This window comes from Vombatus ursinus, unplaced genomic scaffold, assembly GCF_900497805.2.
Source record: "Vombatus ursinus unplaced genomic scaffold, bare-nosed wombat genome assembly UNPS02015316.1, whole genome shotgun sequence".
Taxonomy (NCBI): domain Eukaryota; kingdom Metazoa; phylum Chordata; class Mammalia; order Diprotodontia; family Vombatidae; genus Vombatus; species Vombatus ursinus.
This window is the reverse complement of record NW_020955094.1, coordinates 1-22,813: the sequence shown is the minus strand read 5'-3', so window position 1 is coordinate 22,813 and position 22,813 is coordinate 1. Positions and strand designations below refer to the sequence as shown.

Genomic DNA, 22,813 nt, shown 5'->3' with positions numbered 1-22,813 from the left:
CATATGGTCAGTAGTAGAAATGCTGTGTATTTCTTGACTTTCCAGAATAGAAAGACTTCGTATTTTCTCTGAGTTGTGTTTTGTCATATATATCACATTCACATCTTGTGAATCATAACCTCATATCATAAAGGACTTGTTGCTGGAGCAGCAATCACTCATGCTATGGATATTTTATTATAATCATTTTTATTCTTTTCCAGTCAACTGCCTCAATGTATGAGTACGGCACAAAACTCTTTTTAACTCTTACAGTTATTTGAGGTGTACAAAACACTTTTCTTCTTGGTAGCTCTAAGAGGTAGATAGTTCATGTGCTGTTATCATCCCCATTTTACAGATGTGGAAACTAAGCCTCCAGAAGGTTGGGGACTTGGCTAAGGTCACATAACTAGTCAGTATCAAACTAGGATTTAAACCCAGGTCTCTTCATTCCCAGGCCAGCAATCTTTCCCCTTATATCATGCTGCCTCTTCTTACATTGAGTTCAGGAAATCTTTGTCAAAAGAGTGAAGTCCGTGGTAGGTGCAGTCAACAATATGGGCCTTGCAGTAGATTGTGGGTCACCCCTTGTCTTAGGAGTAGGCTGGCTTAGTTTGGAGAGGCTGATCGCCAAAATGTTGACCAACCGGTGATAGAATTGTTTGTAACCAAAGATCCTCCCAAGATTTACTAAGGAGCCAGGGAATGGGGCAGGTAAATGACAGCACTTTTGAAGTAATTATTATAACAAGCTAGCATGTGTATAAACATCTATACTATACTTAACTCTAGTAAATGCATAAATTTTAAATACCTATGTTCTTTGTCTTCATAAAGCATCCATTCTGGTGGGGGTGGTAGTAAGGGAAGGGGCAGGATAGTGACATACATAATTAGTTGACCATATTACTAAGTGCATTAGAAAAATGGGTTCTGGTTCACATGATCAGCAAGATGGCAGACTAGATGTTTTCTCTGATCCTTAAGACCTCTCAGACCTCTCCAAAACAGAAAGTATGCACTAAAGATAAAGCAGTTTCAGCTGTTGCATGGTCTAGATATCCAGAATCCAAAAGAAAGTTAACAAAAAAAAAAACTGATGCTTACTGACCCTGAGTTCATTCAGCACTCCTTTATCACCTCCCATGCTATTGGCAGCAAGAATGCAGTAGCAGACCCAATGACATAACATAGGCTTATATGAAAGACCACTCCTACACAATGATCCCCCCTCTTTCTAGTTTTGTAGAGACTCTTGCTCAGGCTTTGCTGGGGTCTCAACAGCCGGCTTGGCCACAGCCCTTTGGGAGCAGTATCCTACTGGGCACAGCAATCCAGAAGCACCAGCACTGCAAAGCTCTGAACTTCCAGTGCCCGATAAAAAAAGAGCTCTGAACTACTGGTGCCAGCCCAGAGAACTGAGGAAGAAAACGAATGGGATTGAACACAAAGACATTGTGCGTGTGGAGGCAATACTCTGTGAAACCTGAGGGAAGGAGTACAGCATCCTGCTGGGTCCAGTCAGTGAAGCAGAGACCTAGGCTGGTGAACCCTAAATGCGCTCAGTGTGGGAGAAGGCTGAGACACTTTGAGATCCAGCCCCCTAGGAAACCACAATCAGAGGGGAGGGAGTCAGGAAATAGTAAGTGATAAGAAAAGTAAAGCAGGATAAAGACTGAAAGTACCAAGTATTTTAGGAAGAAGAAAACTCAGAAACTTTGAACGTAAACAGAGAAATCAACAGTAAAAACATTAACAACAAAAGGAAATATGGACTCCAGATCTAGTCAATGAGTTAAGGCATCTATGAATAAATACTGCAGAATAAAGGAAAGTGATCCAACACTTGATGAGAAAGAGGATCCTGGGAATTTGAGGAAAATGTGGAACCACAGTGCTGGTTCCTGAGTGGTTTAAAAGAGAAATGGAAAATTAGAGAGTAGAATTTATGTCCTGCACAACAAAACTAACAAACAGAATAGAAAACTAGAATCTGCAATGGCAAGCCTCACCCAAAGAAACAAAAGAAAGAACAACAGATCAGTAAACAAATACACAGAAGTGAATGATGACCTCGAAGAAGAGAAGCAAGAAACAATAATCCTAAAATAAAATATGCTCGTTATTGCAAAACATATTGATCTCAAAAACGATATATGTAGAGAGAGACAACATAAGAATCATAGGTCTCCCAAGCAAAACAGGACAAAAACCTTAATACCCTAATGAAGGAAATAATGGAAGTACCCAGAACTTCTGAACAAGAAAATGAAATTCCCACTGAAATAATTCCCAGAATGCATCCAGAAAAGAAACCCAAGGCTGAAAACTTCAAGACACATAGTGGTTAAATTTAACAGTTCAATTCAGAAACAACATGTTCTGCAAGCCATTAGGAGAAAGACCTTCAAATACAAAGGAAAGGACATTCAAATAACACAAGACTATTCTGTACCCACTAGAAAAAGGGGAAGAGAATGGAATAAAATGTTCCAAAGAGGATTGGAGCTCAGGTGTAGCCAAGGCTGACCCATCCTGCAAATCTAAGCTTAACCATACAGAAGAAAAGATGGATGTTAAATAATAAAGAAGAGTTTGAAATGTTTTTTTTAAAAAACCAGAACTGAAGAGTTTATTTGTTTTCCAAACATCCCAAAGAACAGAAATGCAGGGGTAAATAAATGGAATAGGCAAGGATAGCAAGAACAGAAGAGTAATAACACAAAGACTAGTAAGAGACTTCTTTCTGAATGTATACAAAGAAACAGGAGTCAAGATTTTCATCTGGTAGAAATGACAATGAAGTGTACAGGATGATTATAAATAGAATCTGATGATACTCTGCCTACAGGTGAGTCAATGCTTCCCCACCATCCCCATGGGACTACATTACAGCATGGGAGGGTATATAAAAGTGGGAAGATGAACAGGAAGATAGAGAGGAGATAGTGATGTACCACGGTCTAATTGAGGGCTAGCAATGAGGAAAGGGTGACCTCTCTGGTCTCAGAAAGAAATTATCCTACAGGGGAGTAAGTGAGGAGGAGGAGGGAAAATTTGAAAAAGGAGGGGGAAGGAGGAAGGCCTAACTTTGAAGACAGAAAGGATTCCACTGATGATTACTCCTTTGGGTGAAGAGAGATGGTCAGTGAAGGCAGATGAGAACCTTATACTGAATGAGTCCTGGGGGATTTGGTACTTGGAAAGCCTACTTGTCTTGTGAGGGGGAATTGGAACCCTTAGGGAGACACAATGGAGAAAGAGAATCTGTGGGGTCAGCCCTACAAAGCAGAAACAGAAAACACGTAGAGGGGAGAGCCTAGAATGGATACCTTGGAAGCTTTGACTGAAGAAAGAATACAGAGAAAAGAAGGAGACCAGAAAGTTATAGGGGGTTATGAATCAAAGAATGAGAGTTTAGAGTAGACAGAAAGGTAAGATTGATAACGAAAAGAGTGAGAGAAATTCCTTTTGGAAAAAGGACAAAAAAATGAAATTTAAAAATTTAATGAATTAGACTTGCTGAGTGGGGAGGACAACAAGAGGGAATATACTTGACTGAAAGGGGAGAAGAGAAGAAATATATACCAGATAAAAGCGGGAAAGAAAAAAAAAACCCTAAAGGGAAAGGGGTAACAAATGAGAAGAGGGGATCAGGGGTTAGGGAACAAAAGCCAGTGGGAACAGGCCCACACTAAAAGATTAAAGAAATTGAAGAAACATAGTACTGTATTTATAACAGAAGATAGGAAAAGATCATAACTTAAAGTAAAAAACAGTTTTTAGAGACAAATGAAGGAAAATGTAAACCTAACCTTTATAACTTTAAAAGTGAATGGATTAAGGGGCAGTTAGGTGGCGCAGTGGATAGAGCACCGGCCCTGAAGTCAGGAGGACCTAAGTTCAAATCCAGCCTCAGACCAAACACTTGACACGTACTAACTCTGTGACCTTGGGCAAATCACTTAACCCCAATTGCCTCACTAAAAAAAATTAAAAAAAAGAAAAGTGAATGGATTAGGGGCAACTAGGTGGCGCAGTGGATAAAAGCTCCAACCTTGGAGTCAGGAGGACCTGAGTTCAAATGTGGCCTCAGACACTTGACACTTACTAGCTGTGTGACCTTGGGCAAGTCACTTAACCCCAATTACCTAATTCCCCCCCAAAAAAGTAAATGAATTAAGCATTCCAATAAAACAAAAAAGACAGATTGGATAATAAATTAAAACCCTACAATGTGTTGCTTTTGAGAAACACATTTAAAAACAAAGACATGCACAAAAAAATTATTATACATCAAGTGAATCTAAGAAAGCAAGATTTCACATCATGCTGTCAGACAAAGCAAAATCATTCGAATAAATGAGACATAATGAAGGAAACTATATTATGCTTAAAGAAACTGTAGGCAACAAACCAACATTAATAACGAACTTAGATGCTCCAAATGCCTTAGTATTCAAATTCATAAAGGAACATTATCGGAGCTACAAGAAGACACAATTAACACAATAGTATGTAACAGGAGACTACAATATCCCTCCATTGTAGATAAGTCTAACTGAATGATAAAGGGGAAAATATGAAACTGAACAAATTTCTAGAGAAACTAGGGTTAAAAGGCTTAAGGTGTCTTCTAAATGGGACAGCAAAAGAAAATACTTATTTCTCTGCACTATATGGAACTTTTAAAAAAATTGAACATATATTAAGGCAGTTAAAAAAAAAGGCAAAAATAGTTAATAAATCCTTTTTATACCATAATGCAATAAAAGTTAAAATTGATGCAGGGACCACAAACAAAAGTTGCAGGCCCAAATGGAGACTTGACAGCAAAATCTTAAATAATGAGTGGATCAAAAAACAGATCATAGAAATAATTAATGACTACTTAAAAGAAAATTATCATGATGAAACAGCATACCAACATTTTTGAGATTCAGTTAAGACGGTCAGTCCTCTGGGGGAAAATCATATCCATTCAATCATACATTAAGAAAAAGAGGATTAATGAACTAAATATGCATTTTTAAAATTTAAAAAAAAAACAAACTTCTAAAATGTGCACAGAAGAGGATATATTATAAGCCAGAGGGAAAATAAATTGGAAACAAGAAACCTCAGAGAAATGACATATAAAACTACAAGCTGGTTCTTTGAAAAGATTAATAAAGTTGATAAACCCTTAGCTAATTTGAATTTTTTAAAAAGAGAGCAGAAAATTGAATCAATAAAATGGCAGATGATCAGGGTGAAATCACAGCATACCAATAGAAATAAAAGAAGAAATAAAAAAATAAAAATAATCAGAACATTATTATAAACAGGTATATCCTAACAAAATTGAGAACACAAAAGAAATAGAGGTTTGGTATTCAAGCTGTATACTATTTCTGTCTCTCTCTCTTTCTCCCCGCATATATATTTGTACACACACTCATGCACTCTAATAGCTATTCCCAATAAATAAATGGTCAAAGGATATGAATAAACACTTCTCAAAAGAACTGCAAAGTATCCACAACCTCATGAAATAGATGCCTCAAATCACTAATAATAAGAGAAATGCAAACCAAAACAACTCTGAGGTTTCTTCTCATACTCAGTTGGCAAAAATGACCAAATGTGGTACAGTGCCACCCCAGTGGAAGGACCGTTAATGGAAATGGATAATGGTACAACCACTCTGAGAAATAATTTGGAATTATGCAAAAAAGTGACTAAATTGTCCATGCCCTTTGAACCAGAGGCTCTATTACTGGGAAGTCGTCATTAAGAAGAAAGTCCCCACATATTCCAAAATATTTATAGCAGCACTTTTTATGGTAGCTAAGAATTGGTAATAAAGTTGATGCTCATCAATTGGGAAATAGCCAATCAAATCATGGTACGTGAATGTGATAGAATATTACTGTGCTGTAAGAAATAATATGTATAATGTGTAGGGAAGCATGGAAAGATATATGTGAACTAATACTGTGAAATAAACAGAGTTAAGAAAATAACATGCATATTAATTACAACAAAGTAAATGGAAAGAATGACACACCAAAAAATCAAATGTAAATGTAACAAAATTATAAAAACCAAGTGAGACACGAAGGAAGGGATATGAGATGATACCCCCAACCCACCCTTTGGTGAAGGTGGGAGATCCACAGCTATTAAACATTGTAGATGTTTTCAGACTTTCTCAATGTATCAGTCAATTATGCTGGCTTCTTTTTTCCTCTCTGAAAATAATATATGTCGTATGGGACAGTTCTCAAAGGGAGATGTGGAAGGATACAGGAGATACTATGGCGATGTAAGAAACAGAAAATATAAATAAAAATTTATTGAAAAAGGAAAAGAAAAATGATCACTTCCTTTCCTTTAAATTGGAAATAAGTTAAAAGATTAATATTTAGGCATAGGAAACAAAATGGATGAAGCACTTGGGGTATGAGAAATGAGCACGTTGGCAGAGAGTGTGACAGACAGAAACAGAATACATGGGAGGAGGGAGTCAGGTGAAATGAGAGCTAAGAATGTAGGTTGGTGCAAGATTTTAGAGTGTCATGAATGACAGAGGAGTTTGAACTTTATTCGGTAGGTAATGGGGAGCTACTAAAGATTTTGGAGGAGATATGACCTGAATGAATTCTGATAGTAGAATTACAGAAGTCAGAGTTGGAAGGAACTTCGGAGGTCATGCAATCCAACCACTACCTGTTTGTTTGTACGTGGTTATTTGCCTGTTTTCTCTCACATTTTGTGATCCTCTTGAGAGCAGAAACTGTTTTTGCCTTATTTTATATCCCTCGCACTTAGCATAGTGTCTGTCATGCAGTAGGCCATTTGACTGGCTGACTAAACAGAAATTCCCTCTATCATGTCTACAAGTGGTTATTTAGCCTCATTTTGAAGACCTCTATTGCTGAGGAAGTCATTGCCTGCCAGAGCATCCCATTCTACCCTTTTAACTACTCTCATTAATTAGGAAGTTTTCCCTCACATCGAACCATTATATTACTCACTGTAACTTCCACACATTGCCTCTAGTTCTGCCCTGTGTCTAAGCAAGACAAAGGTAATCCTTCCTCCAGACACTTTAGATCCTCAAAGACATGGATCATGAATCCTTCTGTCCACTGCCCATCAGGTCTTGTCTTCTCTGGTCCTTTCAACCGGTCCTTGCATGGCAATTCACATTTGTATAGTAGCCTAACAATTACATAGAGCTTCTACAGACCTTGTCTCATTTGCTCCTGATAACAGCCTTTCCTTTTTGAGGGAGGGGTTGTACCACCTCACTTACTCACCATCATTAGGAAATGACCTGTGTCACATAATTGCATTTACCACACAACCACTTTAAGCAGCAAAATATTATTTTTACCACTTTGGATGAAAATTTATCAAATATCACGTGCCTCCTATATGAGGCATTGGACAAAAACCTTTTAAAATATCTTACCTGGTTCCCTGAGATCTTTGACAAACTATATGGAACTTAATTTTACCTTTACTTGGTGATTCTTGGTCATTATTGTGCAGTGCTATAACATTGGCATGCCCTCAGGACTTTTGACAGGTGTAGTGCTCTTTGCCCTTATACTAAATAATCCCCTCAATTTTTTAAAAACTAGATTTTATTGACATCTTTTGCATTGCCTAGATTTCTCCTGTATTCCTCTCCCTCTCCCCTTCCAGAGAGCTACCCCTTATAACTCAGAATTTTTCCTTTAGATTTTTATATTTTTTCAAGTTGTTACCTGTATCTTCACACCGAAGACATTGTGCCTGTCTCTAACGTCCTCCATACCACATGAGCCCACAGCACACACCCCCACACACACTCTGTATGTTTGTCTCTGTTTCTTTCTTGCTGTGAGTTGAGAAAATAAATACCTGTTTGTTAGAATTCTAGGTAAAACATTATCATTATTATTATTATCTAATACTTTTATAGCACTTAATATTTGCCAGACACCATGCCAAACATTTTACAATTATTATCCCGTTTGATCCTCACAACCAACAACAGTGTGAAGTAGGTGCTCTTGTTATCCTCATTTTACAAATGAGGAATTGAGACAACTAGGGTTAAGTGACTTGCCCTGTGTCACACAGCCAGTAAGTGTCTGAGGCTGGACTTAAACTCAGGTCTTCCTGATTCCAGGTCCAGTGTTTTATCCATTGTACCACCTAGCTGCCTCCACTCAGAGAGGGCCCTAGAATCTCTTTTTTGCTTCGAGATTTTCAACTGTGTTCTAGATGGGTTAAGTGTTTATTTATATATATATGTACATATATATATGTATATGTATGTGTATATATATATGTTGTATGTATATATGTGGGGTGTGTGTGTGTGTGTGTGTGTGTGTGTGTATTCTTTAGGAAAATCAAAGTATTATATTAACATACAAAATCCAGACCACAGGTTTTCATTATCTGCCTCTGAAAGGAAATAAGCCACAAATAAACTAAATATAAGAATGCTTTGCTTTATACAGTAGAAGTGATCTGAAAAAGCTTTGTATATACATTGAATTGCATTTTAAAATCATTATTAGAGTTTACTTTTTAAAAGAAAACAGTTCCTTAAAGAACCATACCATAATGCTACAACTTGTATACATTTGGACTTTCTTAAAGAGGGACACACTCACATCACGATCCTTTGTATTTGAAGGTAAAATAGCCAAAGTTTACTATTAATAAGCTCTCTTTCTCATTTTTCCTCCTAAACATTTAATCCCTCAGCTACTAAGCACTTTGGAAGACACCAGAAGAACAAGATATGGGCTTTCTCCTAGCTCTCCGCATAAGTTTTATTAATCCTCTAAGGTGCTGTGAGATAGGACAGCAATGATGTTAATATTATCCCCCTTTCAGAGAAGGGAAAATCCATTTAGATTTATGGACTGTCACAATTGGAAGGGACCATAGGGATTGTCCCACCCATTCTCTTATTTTGTAGAAGAAGAATTGAAGCCCAGAAAGGGGAAGAAGGAGCAGATGAATGGCAGCTACCAAGGCTTTATTCTGTTGGGGTCTGATTCATAAATGTGCAGTAGGCCCAGGGCTAACCACACTATGAAACTGAAGGCTTTTATGATCAAAGAGTCATGGTCTTTGAGCAGGAAGGGACCTTAGAGACCTTAAACCCAACTACCTCATTTTACACTCTGAAGAGGAAAGAGGATGTACTCAAGGTCAAACAGATTGCTAATCAGTGATGCTAGCAGACCTTAGAGACTGTAAATCCAACACCTTCATTCTAGATGCTGAACCTGGAGGCCTGCCTTAAAACGGTTAAGTGACTTCCTGAAGATCTCATTGTTAAGTGGAAGAGTTGGGATCCCAATCCAAGTCTCCTGACTCCTCTTGGGGCTTACTGAAATGATAATTGTGACATCTCTGCATACTTAACAAAAGTACTTGGCTCTTAAAATTTACAGATTGGTAATGTCTTTTTTTTTCCTTTTTGTTCTTAACAGCGTTGACAGGTCATCCCCTTTGATCAGCAAAGGCCAACCCAAAGGAACTGGTAACTACCTCATTCAATATCTGTTTCAGGCTGAGGGCACTTTTTAGGGCAAAGAGAGGCTGAATTCAGTTTCCAGAACATCAGGCCATGTGCTGGGAGGGGTTACTAAAATTCCACTTTAATGGACGTAAGCTTTAATGATAGGTGCCCACTGACTCTTCCATCGGGACTGCCATAAACTGACCAACGGGGAAAGAACAAAGGCCAGGATTGAGTCCCAGAATCATAAATTAACTGAGGGTTGTCTAGAGCGTCAGCCCATGGAATTATTAAATCTGTGAATTATTATGAAGATTGGAAACCTGCAGGTAGGAAAAGTTAGAATAAGATTATTTGGAAACTCAGGAGAACATATAAATAGAATCAAGAAACATTTCCTCTCAAGGCTATTTTCCTTTCCAAATGTAGAAAGTGACCCTGTTTGGGTTAATTGGGGTTAATCAAAACAGATGGAATAACATGTTTTAAGAAAGATTCTTTTTGGGCCTCTCACAGCTGGGGAGATCTCTGATGTGTCCAGTCTTTCATCCAACACATCCTCAGGTTTGCAGCCACCAGCACCTATGCCAAGGAAGTCGCAGATAGTAAGTAGTAAAGTTTATGTACAAGACACCAAATGAGGATACACATTTGACCATGGCTAAGATGCATATGTAAATAAATTACCAAGTAGAGTGTGACACTCCATCTCTCGGCTTTTCCCTAGCTGCCCCCCATGCCTGGAATACTCTCCCTCTTCTGCTCAGACTGCTGACCTCCCAGGCTTCCTTTTAAGTCCCAATTAAAATTCCACCTTTGACAGGAAGCCTTTCCCAATCTCTCTTAATTCCAGTGCCTTCTCTCTGTTAATTATTTCCTATTTATCCTGTATAGAGCGTGTTTTGTATATGCTTATTTGCATTTTGTCTCCTCTTTTAAATTGTAAGATTCTTGAGGGAAGGGACTTTTTTTTAACCTCTTTTTGTGTCCCTAGCACTTTGAACAGTGCCTGGCACATTGTAGGTGCTTAATCAATGTTTATTGATGGATTATTTGCCATCCCCTCACATTGTGATCCTACATTCACTGCTACCATTTCGTATTTGTTCTTAGCCCCTTGCAGTCTTACCACTCTGTTGAAGAAGTTCTTACACTCTCCCTCTTTCCTCATTGCGCCTAGTACCTGGCACACTGTCTTCCTCTCTCCTTCAATTCCTGCTTTCATACCCTAACTTCCCAGTTCCTCAGTTTACTCAGTTTCCATGACCTAAACCTCCTCTCCACTCGAGGTTCACACAGAAGTGGGCATACCTTTGATCTTGCCATCACCTGAAAATGTTCTGCTTCCATGTTCATAAACCTCAAATTTTCTTTTTTCTGATCAAATCTTATATCATTCAATCTTTCCCTGTCTTATGATCACTTACCCTGTTGTTCTTCCTCACTGTGACCTCCAATCCTTCCAGCCTTCTGTACTTTCTCAGGCTGACCTCCACGTGAGTGCTTGCCTCGTTTGAGTTCGTCATAAAATGGTCTTTTAGATAAGTGTGCGTTTCGTATTTGGTTGGCTACGTGGCCAGCCCATCAGAGTCCCACTCTCTGCAGTAGAGTTTGAATGCTTGGCAGTTCAGTTCAAGAGAGGACCTCAGTGTCTAGTACCTTATCTTTGCCAGGTGATCTTCAGAATCTTTCTGAGACATTTCAGAAGGAAGCAGTTCAGTTTTCTGGCATGGTGCTGATAGACTGTCCAGGTTTCCTGCGCATACAACAGTGAAGTCAGCACAGCAGATCTGTAGGCTTTTACAGAGAACTTGCACAAAGCAAGCATTCCCACAGATGGCGGAAGAAGTGGTACAAGGACACTCTCAAAGTCTCTCTGAAGAACTTTATATCAGTTGTGAGCCATGGGAGACACTGGCACAGGACTGCCCAGTATAATGTGTCCACATCAAAGAAGGCACTGTGCTCTTTGAGCAAAGCAGGATCTCAGTAGCACAAAGGAAACATGAGATGTGCGGCTCTAGAGACAACTCCATTGTAAATGTTCAGATGGACTATGTGTTCCTGACTAGTATAGAGCCTTCCAAACTCATATTGGACTGCTCAGCCACAGTCCAACATACTGTACCTTGACCCCAATATCATGGTGTCCTTGGTCCTCTTTGAAGTACAAAGCATGAACTACAACTTTGTCAGCCCATTGGCTATGTAACATTACAGTCTCTGCAATCTCAGCCTCCTAGTGAACCAGAGTTCAACTCTACACTAGCTTCTCTTCTCATCTACCTCGTGACCATCCCTTGTCTTATTGCCAATCCTTACCAATCCTACTCAAGCCTAGATTACTTCTTTGGTCCACCTCTTTTGCTTCTAATCATGTGGAGCCGAATGCAGCTAGAATAAGTCAGTTTATAAAGGGTCCGCTACAAATTTATGTTATCTAATCCCAGGTGGGCCTTCACTACAGCAAAGTAATCTTTCTAATCTTCCTTAATTGATTCTTTGTTCCACTTTGGATGTTGCAAACCTCCTTTCTCCTTAAGCATCTCATGGTATAAATTCCCTTACTGTCTCATCTGAGGACCTTGCCTCAGTCTACACCAAAAAAAATTGCGGCCATTCCCTCTTCTTCATTTCTCCTCATCTTATACACCTCTGACTTATCTCCCACAATCTCAGCCTATACTCAAGGCTCTCATGAAAAAGTGGTCCTTCTCTTTGCAAGGCCACCCCTCTGTATTCACCCTTCATCCCACTTTTGCCTTCTCCAGTAGATTTCTCCCACTCTCACCTCCATTCTCATTGCTCCTTTCCTGCTGCCTACAGAACTTTCATCCTTAAAAAACCCTCCCTTGACCCTACCATCCCCATCAGCTATTGTTCTATATTTCTTATCCCCTTCTTAGATAAATACCTTTAAAAAGCTGTCTCTGCTCGGTCCTTCTATTCTTTTAAATCCTCTGAAAATCTGGCTCCTCACCTCATTCAACTGAAACTGCTCTCTCCAAAGTTACCAATCTAATGGCTTTTCTTCCTCTTTTATCCTTCCTGACCTTTCTGCAACATCTGACATGTTGATCATTTTCTCCTCCTGGATACTCTCTCCTTTCTAGATTTCCATGACTGTTTTCTCTTGGTTTTCCTCCTACCGGTCTGACAGCTTCTTCTCGGCCACTTTTGCTGAAACTTCCTCCATGCCATGCCCACTAACTCTGAGTGTCTGTCCTGGACTCTTTTTTCTCTCTATACTATCTCACTTGATGATTTCCATCTGTTCCCATGGACTCTATGATCATCTCTGTATATAATTCCCAGATCTACATATCCAGCTCAAATTTTCTCTCCTGAGCTCCACATCCACATCACCGACTGTCTACTGGACATTATTTACTGGATATCTCAAATCCAGCATATTTAAAACAGACTTCATTATCTTTCCCCTCAAACTCACCTTTCTCTTCAGAACCTCTCCATTGCTGTTGAAGGTACTGCCATTCTTCTGGTCACCTGAGCTCACAGCCTCAGTATTGTCTTAGGCTCTTCATTTGAACCCACCCCATAGATCCCGTCTGTTGTCAAGTCATGTCTACCCTCACATCCCTTGTATGTGACCCTTCTCTCCTCTAACACTGACACCGCTCTGTGCCTGGACTATGCTGATTGGTCTCCTTGCCCCAAGTGTCTGTGCCGATCTATTCTCCACTCAGGCGCCAAAGTTATTTTCCTAAAGCGTAGGTCTGACCACGCCACCTCCCCTACTCGGTAAATTCCAGTGGGCAGGGTCATAGGAAAATTCTTTTCAGGTATGGGAGACTTGAGCATGTTTGTATGATTCTCATGCTTTCAGCATATTTATAGGCTCCAGTAGATGGGGAAATGCTGAAAATTCAGGAGAGAGGGAGCAGAAACCATTGATGGAATAAAAAGTCAGTCAGGAGAGTGGAGATCACGAGATCAAGGATGTACAAGTGTAAAGATTAGGACAGGCACCTCGTCCTCTCAGACTGAAATTGAAAATGAAAATGTGGGTCTAGAGGTTTAAGGAGGTGGATGAAGAAGTCAATTGGATTCCTATCGTGTGGATTTAGACTTCTTAGTAAAATAGAATTCGAGGTCACGTGAAAGGGAGGAAGAGAAGAGGGGAGACATCATAAATTCCAGAGCCGGAGGGGACCTTGGACGCTGCCTATTCCAGCTTTCATCTTGCAGAGAAGAGGCCGAGTAGGCAGGAGTTTTCCGGAGTTAGCAGTGAGGTTGAGAAAAACCCTACCAGGTACTCTCCGGGAGTGACCATCATCGTCATCGTCATCATCACATCACAGTGATCAGGTGTGATCATCATCAAATTAAGCCGGGTTATGGAAAGACTGTATGTGAGCTGATACAACATGAAGGGAGCAGAGCTAGAATCCTGTACACGGTAACGGCAACATTATCATAAGCGAAACACTTAAATACTCGGATAGATACAGTGATCCACAACACTTCCAAAGGACTCATAATGAAAATTCTGTCCACCTCCAGAGAGAACGAATGAACTCTAAGTGTGGAGTGAAACATTTTTTTCACTCTCTTTACTTTTCTAGCTTTTTTTTTCTTGCAACATGGCTAATGTGGAAGTATATTTTATATGACTTAATATGTATAATTCATATTTCTTGCCTTTCTCATTGGATAGAAGAGGGGAGTTGAAGGAGAGAAAAATTTGGGACTGAAAATAAGTTTTTTAATTGTTTAAAAAAATTTAAGCCGGGTTAAACCCTCCAACCTATCATCAGATCACTTACAGAATCCTTCTTATGAATGAAGAGGAAAGAAGGGAGCATAATATGACAGAAAAGGCTTGGTGTTAAAGGACCTGAGTTCAGATTATGGGATCATTGTTTCAGAGGTCGAAGGGATCTCAGAAACCATCTGATTCAACTCCCTTGTTTTACAGATGAGGAAACTGAGATACATGGATGCTAAAATGACTCGTCTTAAGGTCGTACAGATATTAAGCGTTAGAAGTAGGATTTGACCCCAGGTCTTCAGACTCCAGAGCCAGCGCTCTGTCCACGGAAGCATGCTGCCTCACAGAATCCCATAATCATCATTCTGCTTCTTGCTATTGGTGTTACCTCTTCTAGGCTTCATTACCTGATAAATGAAGTGAGGGAATTGGACTAGATGAAAAAAAAATTTTAACTTTCTGGCCTTTTAAGGAGCTTACATTTTATAGGGGTGGAGGAGAGGTAGAAAAGAGGAAGAGCATACAGGCATGCAGACAAATATATTACAAGGGAGAGTGTGTTAGAAACGAAGGGAGCATTCGCTTTCACTTTCAGATTCTTGCTCTTCCATAAAAAGGAAAGGAGTGTGTAGATGACAACACCTAATAGTGGGAGTGATGCCAAAGTGGTAGGGCATCTTTCTTGTTCTTCCCAAGTGGGTGAAAGAATTTTGACTGCAGAGTGGCTGTGACCCTATTATTACAGGAAGAGAATAATCACTCATCTGCTAGCTTTAGGCAAGTCTTAATTTTTCTCAGCCTCAAATGAGGTGATCTCTGAGGTTCCTTTTAGGTCTAAAGTCTATGATTCTATGAGGGGTAATGCTTTCTATTGCTACCTTGAAATGACAAATATTGGCAAAGAATTGGACATTGAGGGGATGCCCAAAAATTGGGGAATAGCTGAACAAGTTGTGGTATATGATGGTGATAGAATACTATTGTGCTGTAAAAAAAAAAAATTATGAAGGAGATGTTTTCAGAAAAACCTGGGAAGATCTGTATGAACTGATAAACAGTGAAGTGAGCAGAACCAGGAGAACATTGTTCACAGTAAACAGCAATATTTTAACAATGATCAGTTGTGAAAGATTTAACTCCTCTGATCAATACAGCGATCCACAACAATTCCAAAGGACTGACGATGAAAAATGCTGTCAAATGCAGATTAAAGCATTTTTTTTTTGCCTTTCTCTTCCTTCCTTCCTTCCTTTCCAATATGGAAATATGTTTTACTTGACTTCATATGTATAATGTGTACATGACTTTATGTGTATAATGGGTATGATATTGCTTGCCTTCTTAGTGTCTGGGAGCATGGGGAGGGAGAGGGCTGGAGAGAGGAAACTGGAGAGTGCTACAGAGAATTTGGAACTCACAATTAAAAAGTGAATGATTTAAAAAAAAGAATCCCCCAAAAAGAGTTTAGAAAGAAATGACAAATATGAGGAGTCCAGTGAAGTCATAGGAAGTCGTGTCAGTGGATGCTGAGTGAAGTAAACAATCGAGAGCAATATATAAACTAGAAGAACACTAAAACAAATCCAAAACAAAAAACAAACTCTGAGGAAATGGGTCACCGTTGGTGGTGCTTACTTGTTTTTCTTTGTTATAAAGGAGGATTCCTTTGGGTAATGGTTGTTAGAAAATTATGTAAAAACTTAGATTTTTTTAAAAAATAAAGTTCCCTGCTATGTGGATATGTAAAAAAGGAGACATCCAGAAAACTGCACTGAAAGATGAATTTTTCCCATTTACCATCCTAAATAGAGGGCAGTTGCCATTCACTGGCTCCATTGTAATGACTTGCTGAGTTTTTCATTCTTCCTTAAATATTCCAGACAAAGACAAAACCCAAAAGAGTAAAAGCTCTCTACAACTGTGTAGCAGATAACCCTGATGAGCTAACATTTTCAGAGGGGGATATGATCATCGTGGATGGTGAGGAGGACCAAGAGTGGTGGGTGAGTATGGAGGACAGAAGTTGTTTGGGGGAGGCTCGAACGGAATACCCCACGGCTCTGAGCATTGGTGTACTGACCCGCTGATCCTTGCTTTTCCTATATGAGCCAGAAGGGTCTGCTAATAAACCTGAATCAGGTTGGTTTCATCTTCCTCCTCCTTTGTCCACCGTGGAGGACTAATCTGACAAATGCATGTGCACAACCCCAGCAGTTGATGCCTCCCTCCTGGCCTCATTAACTACTTCAAGGGCCTACTCAATTTAAATCTACACTTGAGCTTCCTGTTTTCTTGCTTGATCCCCAGTGAGTCTTTCCCTTGACACCGAGTAAAAAGCAGGCGAATTCTGAAGAGTTGCATGTGCTAGGGATTACCAGGCACTGGGAGGTTTTTCTCCCACCTTGCGTTCACCCTTGCACACTTGACAGAAACATAAGCTGAGGTCCCTAAAGACCTTCAGGCTTTAACCTTTAATTCTTGTGTCCTCAGAGACTCTTAAGTGTGGACTTGGCTTAGCAGCACATGCTTATGTGAAATGTTCTCTTTTCTTAGCCGGCTTGCTATATTAGGGTAATGATAATCATAATAAATGCTGCGCATTGACATGGTGCCTTAAGGTTTGCAAAGTGCTTCTCTTGAAACAACCCTGTAAGGTAAGTAGTGCAGATATAATCCACTTTATTTTTCAAATGAGAAAGTTAAGTCTTGGGAAAGTCTAATGCCTTGCACCAGGCTAGTAAGTAATGGTGTCAGGTTTGCAGTGTCTTACCTGCCACACTCTATTAGAGTCATAAGATTTAGAGCCAGAAGGGGCCTTAAGACCATCTAGTTCAGGGGTTCTTGATCTAGGCTCATGCAGGGAGTCCATGGATTTGTTTGGGGCAAAAAAATCACATCTTTATTTTCATTGTCCTTTAGCTGAAATTTAGCATTTCCTTCAAGTATTTAACAACGTTTTTCTAAGAAAGGGTCCATAGGCTCTACCAAACTGCCCGAGGTGTCCATGGAACAAAAACAGTTAAGCAAGCCCCTTGTTTTATACAGGTGAAAACTGAGGCCCAGAAAAGGGAAATGACTTGCCAGCCAGCTCACATACTCAGTTAGGTCTGTGATCTTGTTGATTTGGAAGTTCTCTCTAGTGACACTGCCCGTGCAACCTGTGAAATCCTTGTCTGTGTCCACCCAAAGTTTACCATAGAGAGTCCACGTACCATGGTGGAGTCCTGCCTCAGATTCTCTAGACACCATAAAGATACCAGTAGAGTACTCAGGCTTCCCATTTGTCATCCTTCACCCTTGCTTCATGATCAGCCCATCTTCTCTTCTTAGCATACATTTCTTTGATGACTTCTTTTACTCTGGTTGTTCTTCAAAGTCCCTCATTGGTAAGATAATCCATTTAGCTCCTACATATCATAAGCCTCTGCTTTTCACTCTGTGTGATACTGATTTTCAGTTGAAGCCCCAAAGCATTGCAGAGCTCCCGGAAGACATCTGTAACCACTCAGCAGTTTGGGCTGACCATCCACACAGGAAGCTCAGGTGGATGAAGGATGTCTGTTGTATGGGTTGGCTTATTACCTTAATTTGGAAGGATAATTTGTAGAGAATGTCCATTAAGTATCATTTCTGGGATAGAAAGTACAAATGTATGAACTGGGCCTAAAGCTGATAGGAAAAGGAAAGGTGGACTGGCTTCCCTTTAGGATATTCTTTACTAATCCCTCCAATTTTCTCAGAAAAAAAAAGGTCAATCTTTTAGCACCAACATTCCACCAGATGCTATATGGCAGCAAAACAAGAAATAAAACAATCTCTGAAAGATGGAAAGTGAGTATCACATAGATGGCAATTGAGAAGCACAGGCTAACTATAGCTTGTTTATCTCCTGTTCAGTTTTCCCCATCCATCAGTCATCTGTAGTGTGGGTAGTAGTTACACACTGAACTTTAATAGGATCAAACATTTAGAACTAAAAAGACCTTAGAAATAATCTAGTCTTTAAATTTTACACTCTGTAAACTGAGAAATTAAGTGCTTGGCCTAAAGTCACGCTGAGGAGATAAATGCCAAAGCTAGGTTGAACCTAAATCCTCTGACCTCAGCATCTGTATTGGCAGCTGTACCACATTTCCTCTATTGGGCCTGCATAGTGATAACTATTTTTAAGTAAATGGATTGGTAATATTAATTACCTTTGCTAATCAGGGCAGCATTTTACTCATATAGAACCTTCCACATGTTGTCAGCTCTTTCTTGGCCCAAGTGCCTTATGAGTACTACCAACCTCTCAAAATTGTTGTAAGGAAAGAGATTTATAAACTATTCATGCTAGAGATACGTGAGTGACTTTTTACAGATGGGAATGAGGTGAGAAGTTTGGTAAAGGTATATGTTTAGTTGTCATCTGTGTGATTACCTTTTGAAAAAGCAAAAGCTTATGTCTACTATCTAGAAAGCTTCTTCCTGGTAAATCCATGTAAACCTGCCTCACATTTATTTCTATAAAAAGCCACTGAGGTCTTGACTCCAACCTAAGTTGGAGGTAGTGAAAAATACCAAAACATCTGAGATTTGTCCCTGTATTTACATCTCATTTTCCAGAGAGGAAAAAAGTGAGTGAAGTTGGGTCTTCTGTGGATATAAATTCTCTTCCACTTACTATGAATATATGAGCTGCATCTCAATAGACCACATCATCCAGTTATTTAGAGTTGGGCTGTGATAGATGAGTGATTTTTGCCAGGTCCTCATTTCTGGTACTGGATCCCAGAACAAATGTTTGCTTAACCACTTTGGTGCTCTCTTAACATGGAATTTTTTTTTATTTTCCATTTCAGATTGGCCACATTGATGGAGATCCTAGTCGCAAAGGAGCTTTTCCTGTATCATTTGTGCACTTTATTGCTGACTGAATTGCTACTGAACAAAAAATAGAATGAAATTTCTCATTTTCATCTTAAACAAGTCCACATTTATGTCCCGATTTCGCTGCTGTTTCCAAAACTCTTGCCAGAAAACCAGATTCTTGAGATGTGTTTGTATTGTAGTCAACCTCCTCTAATGCCATTGTTGTGGTTTCAAACCCTGGACACAGTTTTTATATGTAAATGATTTTTAGGAAAGTTGTGTTTTCTTCATGAAACTGTCATTGATATTCTTTCTCAAATATACATTTTTTGCATTTTTATTTTTAAAGGTGAACTGAAAAAAAATTTTTTTTAACAAATATCTCTGAACCCAAACCAGCAGAATTCAGTATACCAGCTTAACATAAAGATATTTATTTTGAAACATGAGGTTTGGAAATAAATCCCTCTTGACTTATCATGGCTTGATTTGGGAGTTGTAAGTTTTCACATGTTTATATTAAAGTCAGTGAATCTCAGAGCAGCTGTCTCAGTTGTTTTAGGGAACCCAGTAATTGCATTCACTATTGCTCCAGATGCCAGCCCTCCTAAGCTAAGGTCATTCCAGATAGGTCCTGAGTTCACCTTTAAAGGATATTTATTCCTTTGAAATCTACCATGTGCACACATTTAAAACAACTTGGAAATTTCTGCATTACCTGTTTGTACTTTCTAATTTGTGAGGTTCAGAATCTCTGTATCATTATTAGATGCTGCATGTGTGTATAACCTGTTTTGGAAGTCCTTTATGTAATATTGATCCTGAACAATTGTATTCACCAGACTGCTAATGGTTACTTCAAATCCATGACAATATTATCAGTTAATTCAACTCTAGGAGGTTATAAAAACTGCATTTCCTGAATTTGGTTTTAAACTAAGGATGATGGATTGCAAAGCAGTTCTTAAAACCGGTTATATGCTTTAGATGTGTTAGATTTTGCCTTCTTGAACTTATTTAATCACCCAGTAACACCTGTACACACAAATAGAATATTGTGGTGGACCATACTGTATTTATCCTGAGTCACAAGGGCATTTATTGATAGTACATCTTAATTGCTGTTTCCTCTTAAGTGTACCACTGCCTTTCCTTCTAAACACAACAATGTGCTTGTTTCCTAACTCAGCTATGAGTGTATGTGTAATATTATATACCAGTATGAACAGTAGTTAACAATGTCATAAAAATGATTCTGTCCATTTGTCTGTGAACAAATATCTAGCAAATATCCATAGATCCCAGTGGATGGGTGTAACACTACATGACATCGCAATTCTCACATCCATTTCAATATTGAGTCTATTGTACCTTTCTTAAACTTATGCTACAAAAAAATCAGTAATGAAGACTAGCATATGTTGAGAGAAAAGCCTAACTAAAACTTGGTTACATGAACTTGACTGTCTACTAGTGGTATATATGAGTTCCATAACATGAATACCTGACGTGAGAACATTGAAGCTTTAAGGTAGAACATGCAAGACCGTGTCCACCATATCTTACAGATAGGAAGCTTCAAACTAATGCTAGGACAAAGTTGTTAATGATCTTATTTTTTTTTTTTAAATGGTACACTTGATTGTGATAGCCTGTCTTTATCACGTGAAAAGCTTGTGTGTATAGCTTCTCGATGTATTAACTCATTTCTGAAGCCACTGAGAAAGCGAAAAAAAAAAAACAAAACTGGAATGTATTACAATGTTTTGTTGAGTTTTGAAGTAGATTTCTTTATACTTTGCAAAGTTCGCTGTTAAAAAGAAAAGATTAAATCTATAATTTTAGACTTAGTTTAGCACTACATTTATGTTTATTGATGATTTCCATTTTTGGTTTTGGAAACATTTTAATTCCCTGGTAAGATGCAAGAAAGTAAGCAGCCCCTATTTTGCACAGTTCACTTCTCCTATCTTTTTTTTTTTTTTTTAAACAGATTCTCCTAGCATATGAAACTTGCAGTCACTGTTTGGATGATTGGTGTCAGCTGTGAAGCAAAGTCAAATTTAAGCCTTTGGATTCTGGTCCCAGACACTACTCAGTCAGGTTCAGTGGTACATGTCTGGGATACATCTTGGCATTTTTTAAAGATCTAATTTGGTGGTGCTATTGTGCAGGTAACTAATATTATTCCTCTTGCCACAGCAGAAATACATTTTAAATACTTTGCCCACTAATATCGTTTGAGGTATTTGCTCCTTTTTGCAGCAAAAAAGGCAGGCAGAGATAAATCTGAACGCATTGTAGATATCTATTTATATTTAAAGTTTACTTTTCATAAATTTCAGCTGCAAGATTCTGGCATTTTCCATTTGCCATTCTTCATCAAAGCAAACTTCAAGGGATGCCAATTCTGAAATTTTATGCACAGTCTGTTTAGTTGCTGTGTTAACTGTTTCAAAAGGAGTATATGACACCGAATCTGCAGCGTATAATGCTATTTGAGATGTATAATATTCAATTCATTCATTTGATTATTTTGGTGTGGTTGCAGAGCAACTGTATATATTGTATAACCTAAATCAACTCTTATTTTCAATGTCCCGAATGCAGTGATTTATAATTAGAGCATGTTTCAGAAGTTTACTCTTGTTAACCAGTCATTTGGCTGGAAAAAAATAAAATACTTTTAAACTGACTTATTTTTCTTAAATGTCGTCCTGTGTGTAACCTTTATTATTAGATATGTTGAAAAGATAGCTTAGTATTTTGGAGTGCTGTCAACAGTCAACTTTAGTAAGAGGCCTAAACTAGGTGAAATTAAAAGTCTTGAAAGGACTTGGGCAAAGCCAAGAATCCAGGAGGGACCCAATATCCAGGCTTTGCCTTCCTCTGCAATCCATGGGCTACAAGGCCAAGGCAGGAGAACCCAAGTCTTTTCATTAAACTAACAAACACTCTACACTCCCTCCCTGCTTTCATCATATCACTTCAATAGCAGATGGCTCTAGAATACATGTAACGTTCACAAGGTAAACTAGGTTGCAATGTTTATTATACATTAAAATGTTTTTACACACAGCACTTTCTGGTACTGAGCTGGGTAAGCTAAGAGGGGGTCAAATTTGGCATGCAGGCTTCTTATAATCCAAGCAGAAAGTTCACTTCATTGACAGTCACAACACTCAACTGGGTTCTAGAAATGCTTTGGAGAGCTTAGAAAATTTTACATTTGCAAGGTTGAAATGACCAATATTTTTAAAATGCCTTTTCTTCATGAAGCTGAAATGAGGGTTCTTTATTCGTTATTGGAGATAAAAGTTCCCCTGTTTGATCCTGAATGCTGGCTTCTTTCAGCTGAAGCCATTTATCTTCCACTCTGGCAGGAACTCATGATTTCTCAGATGTTAATACAGAGTCAAAAGCTGAGGCTAAAACTTTGCAAATAACTTGTGCTTGTTCCTGTAATATGTAAAATAGAAAAAAGACAAAAGTAACATTACTAAAAGCAGCATTCATTGGTTTTTAAAAATATTTACTGTGGATTATGACCTAATACAATAATTTTCCCAAAGGGGCTCAGCCTCCAGAGTTATGTCATCACCCCAGGCCTTGAAACACTAATCAGAGTTTCCTAGTTTTGATTCTTGGTTTAGATTAGCTAGTTAACGATTGGGGGCAGGGGTGGGGAGAAATGAAAGAAGCCAAAACCTTACCAGACTGTTACATTGATT

At 38.8% G+C, this 22,813-nt stretch overlaps 1 protein-coding gene across 4 annotated transcripts in view; it reads left to right on the top strand.

The window, feature by feature from the left end:
* Positions 1–21,777, top strand: part of ASAP2 (ArfGAP with SH3 domain, ankyrin repeat and PH domain 2) — a 166,594-nt gene extending 144,817 nt beyond the window's left edge. For all 4 annotated transcript variants that reach the window (XM_027847176.1, XM_027847174.1, XM_027847175.1 and 1 more), the window contains 4 exons: positions 9,471–9,520; positions 10,016–10,104; positions 16,112–16,234; positions 19,073–21,777. In XM_027847176.1, the coding sequence (XP_027702977.1) occupies positions 9,471–9,520; positions 10,016–10,104; positions 16,112–16,234; positions 19,073–19,147 (337 nt within the window). In that variant the 3' untranslated portion in view covers positions 19,148–21,777. The remainder of the gene's footprint in view (positions 1–9,470; positions 9,521–10,015; positions 10,105–16,111; positions 16,235–19,072) is intronic.
* Positions 21,778–22,813: the final 1,036 nt, after the last annotated feature.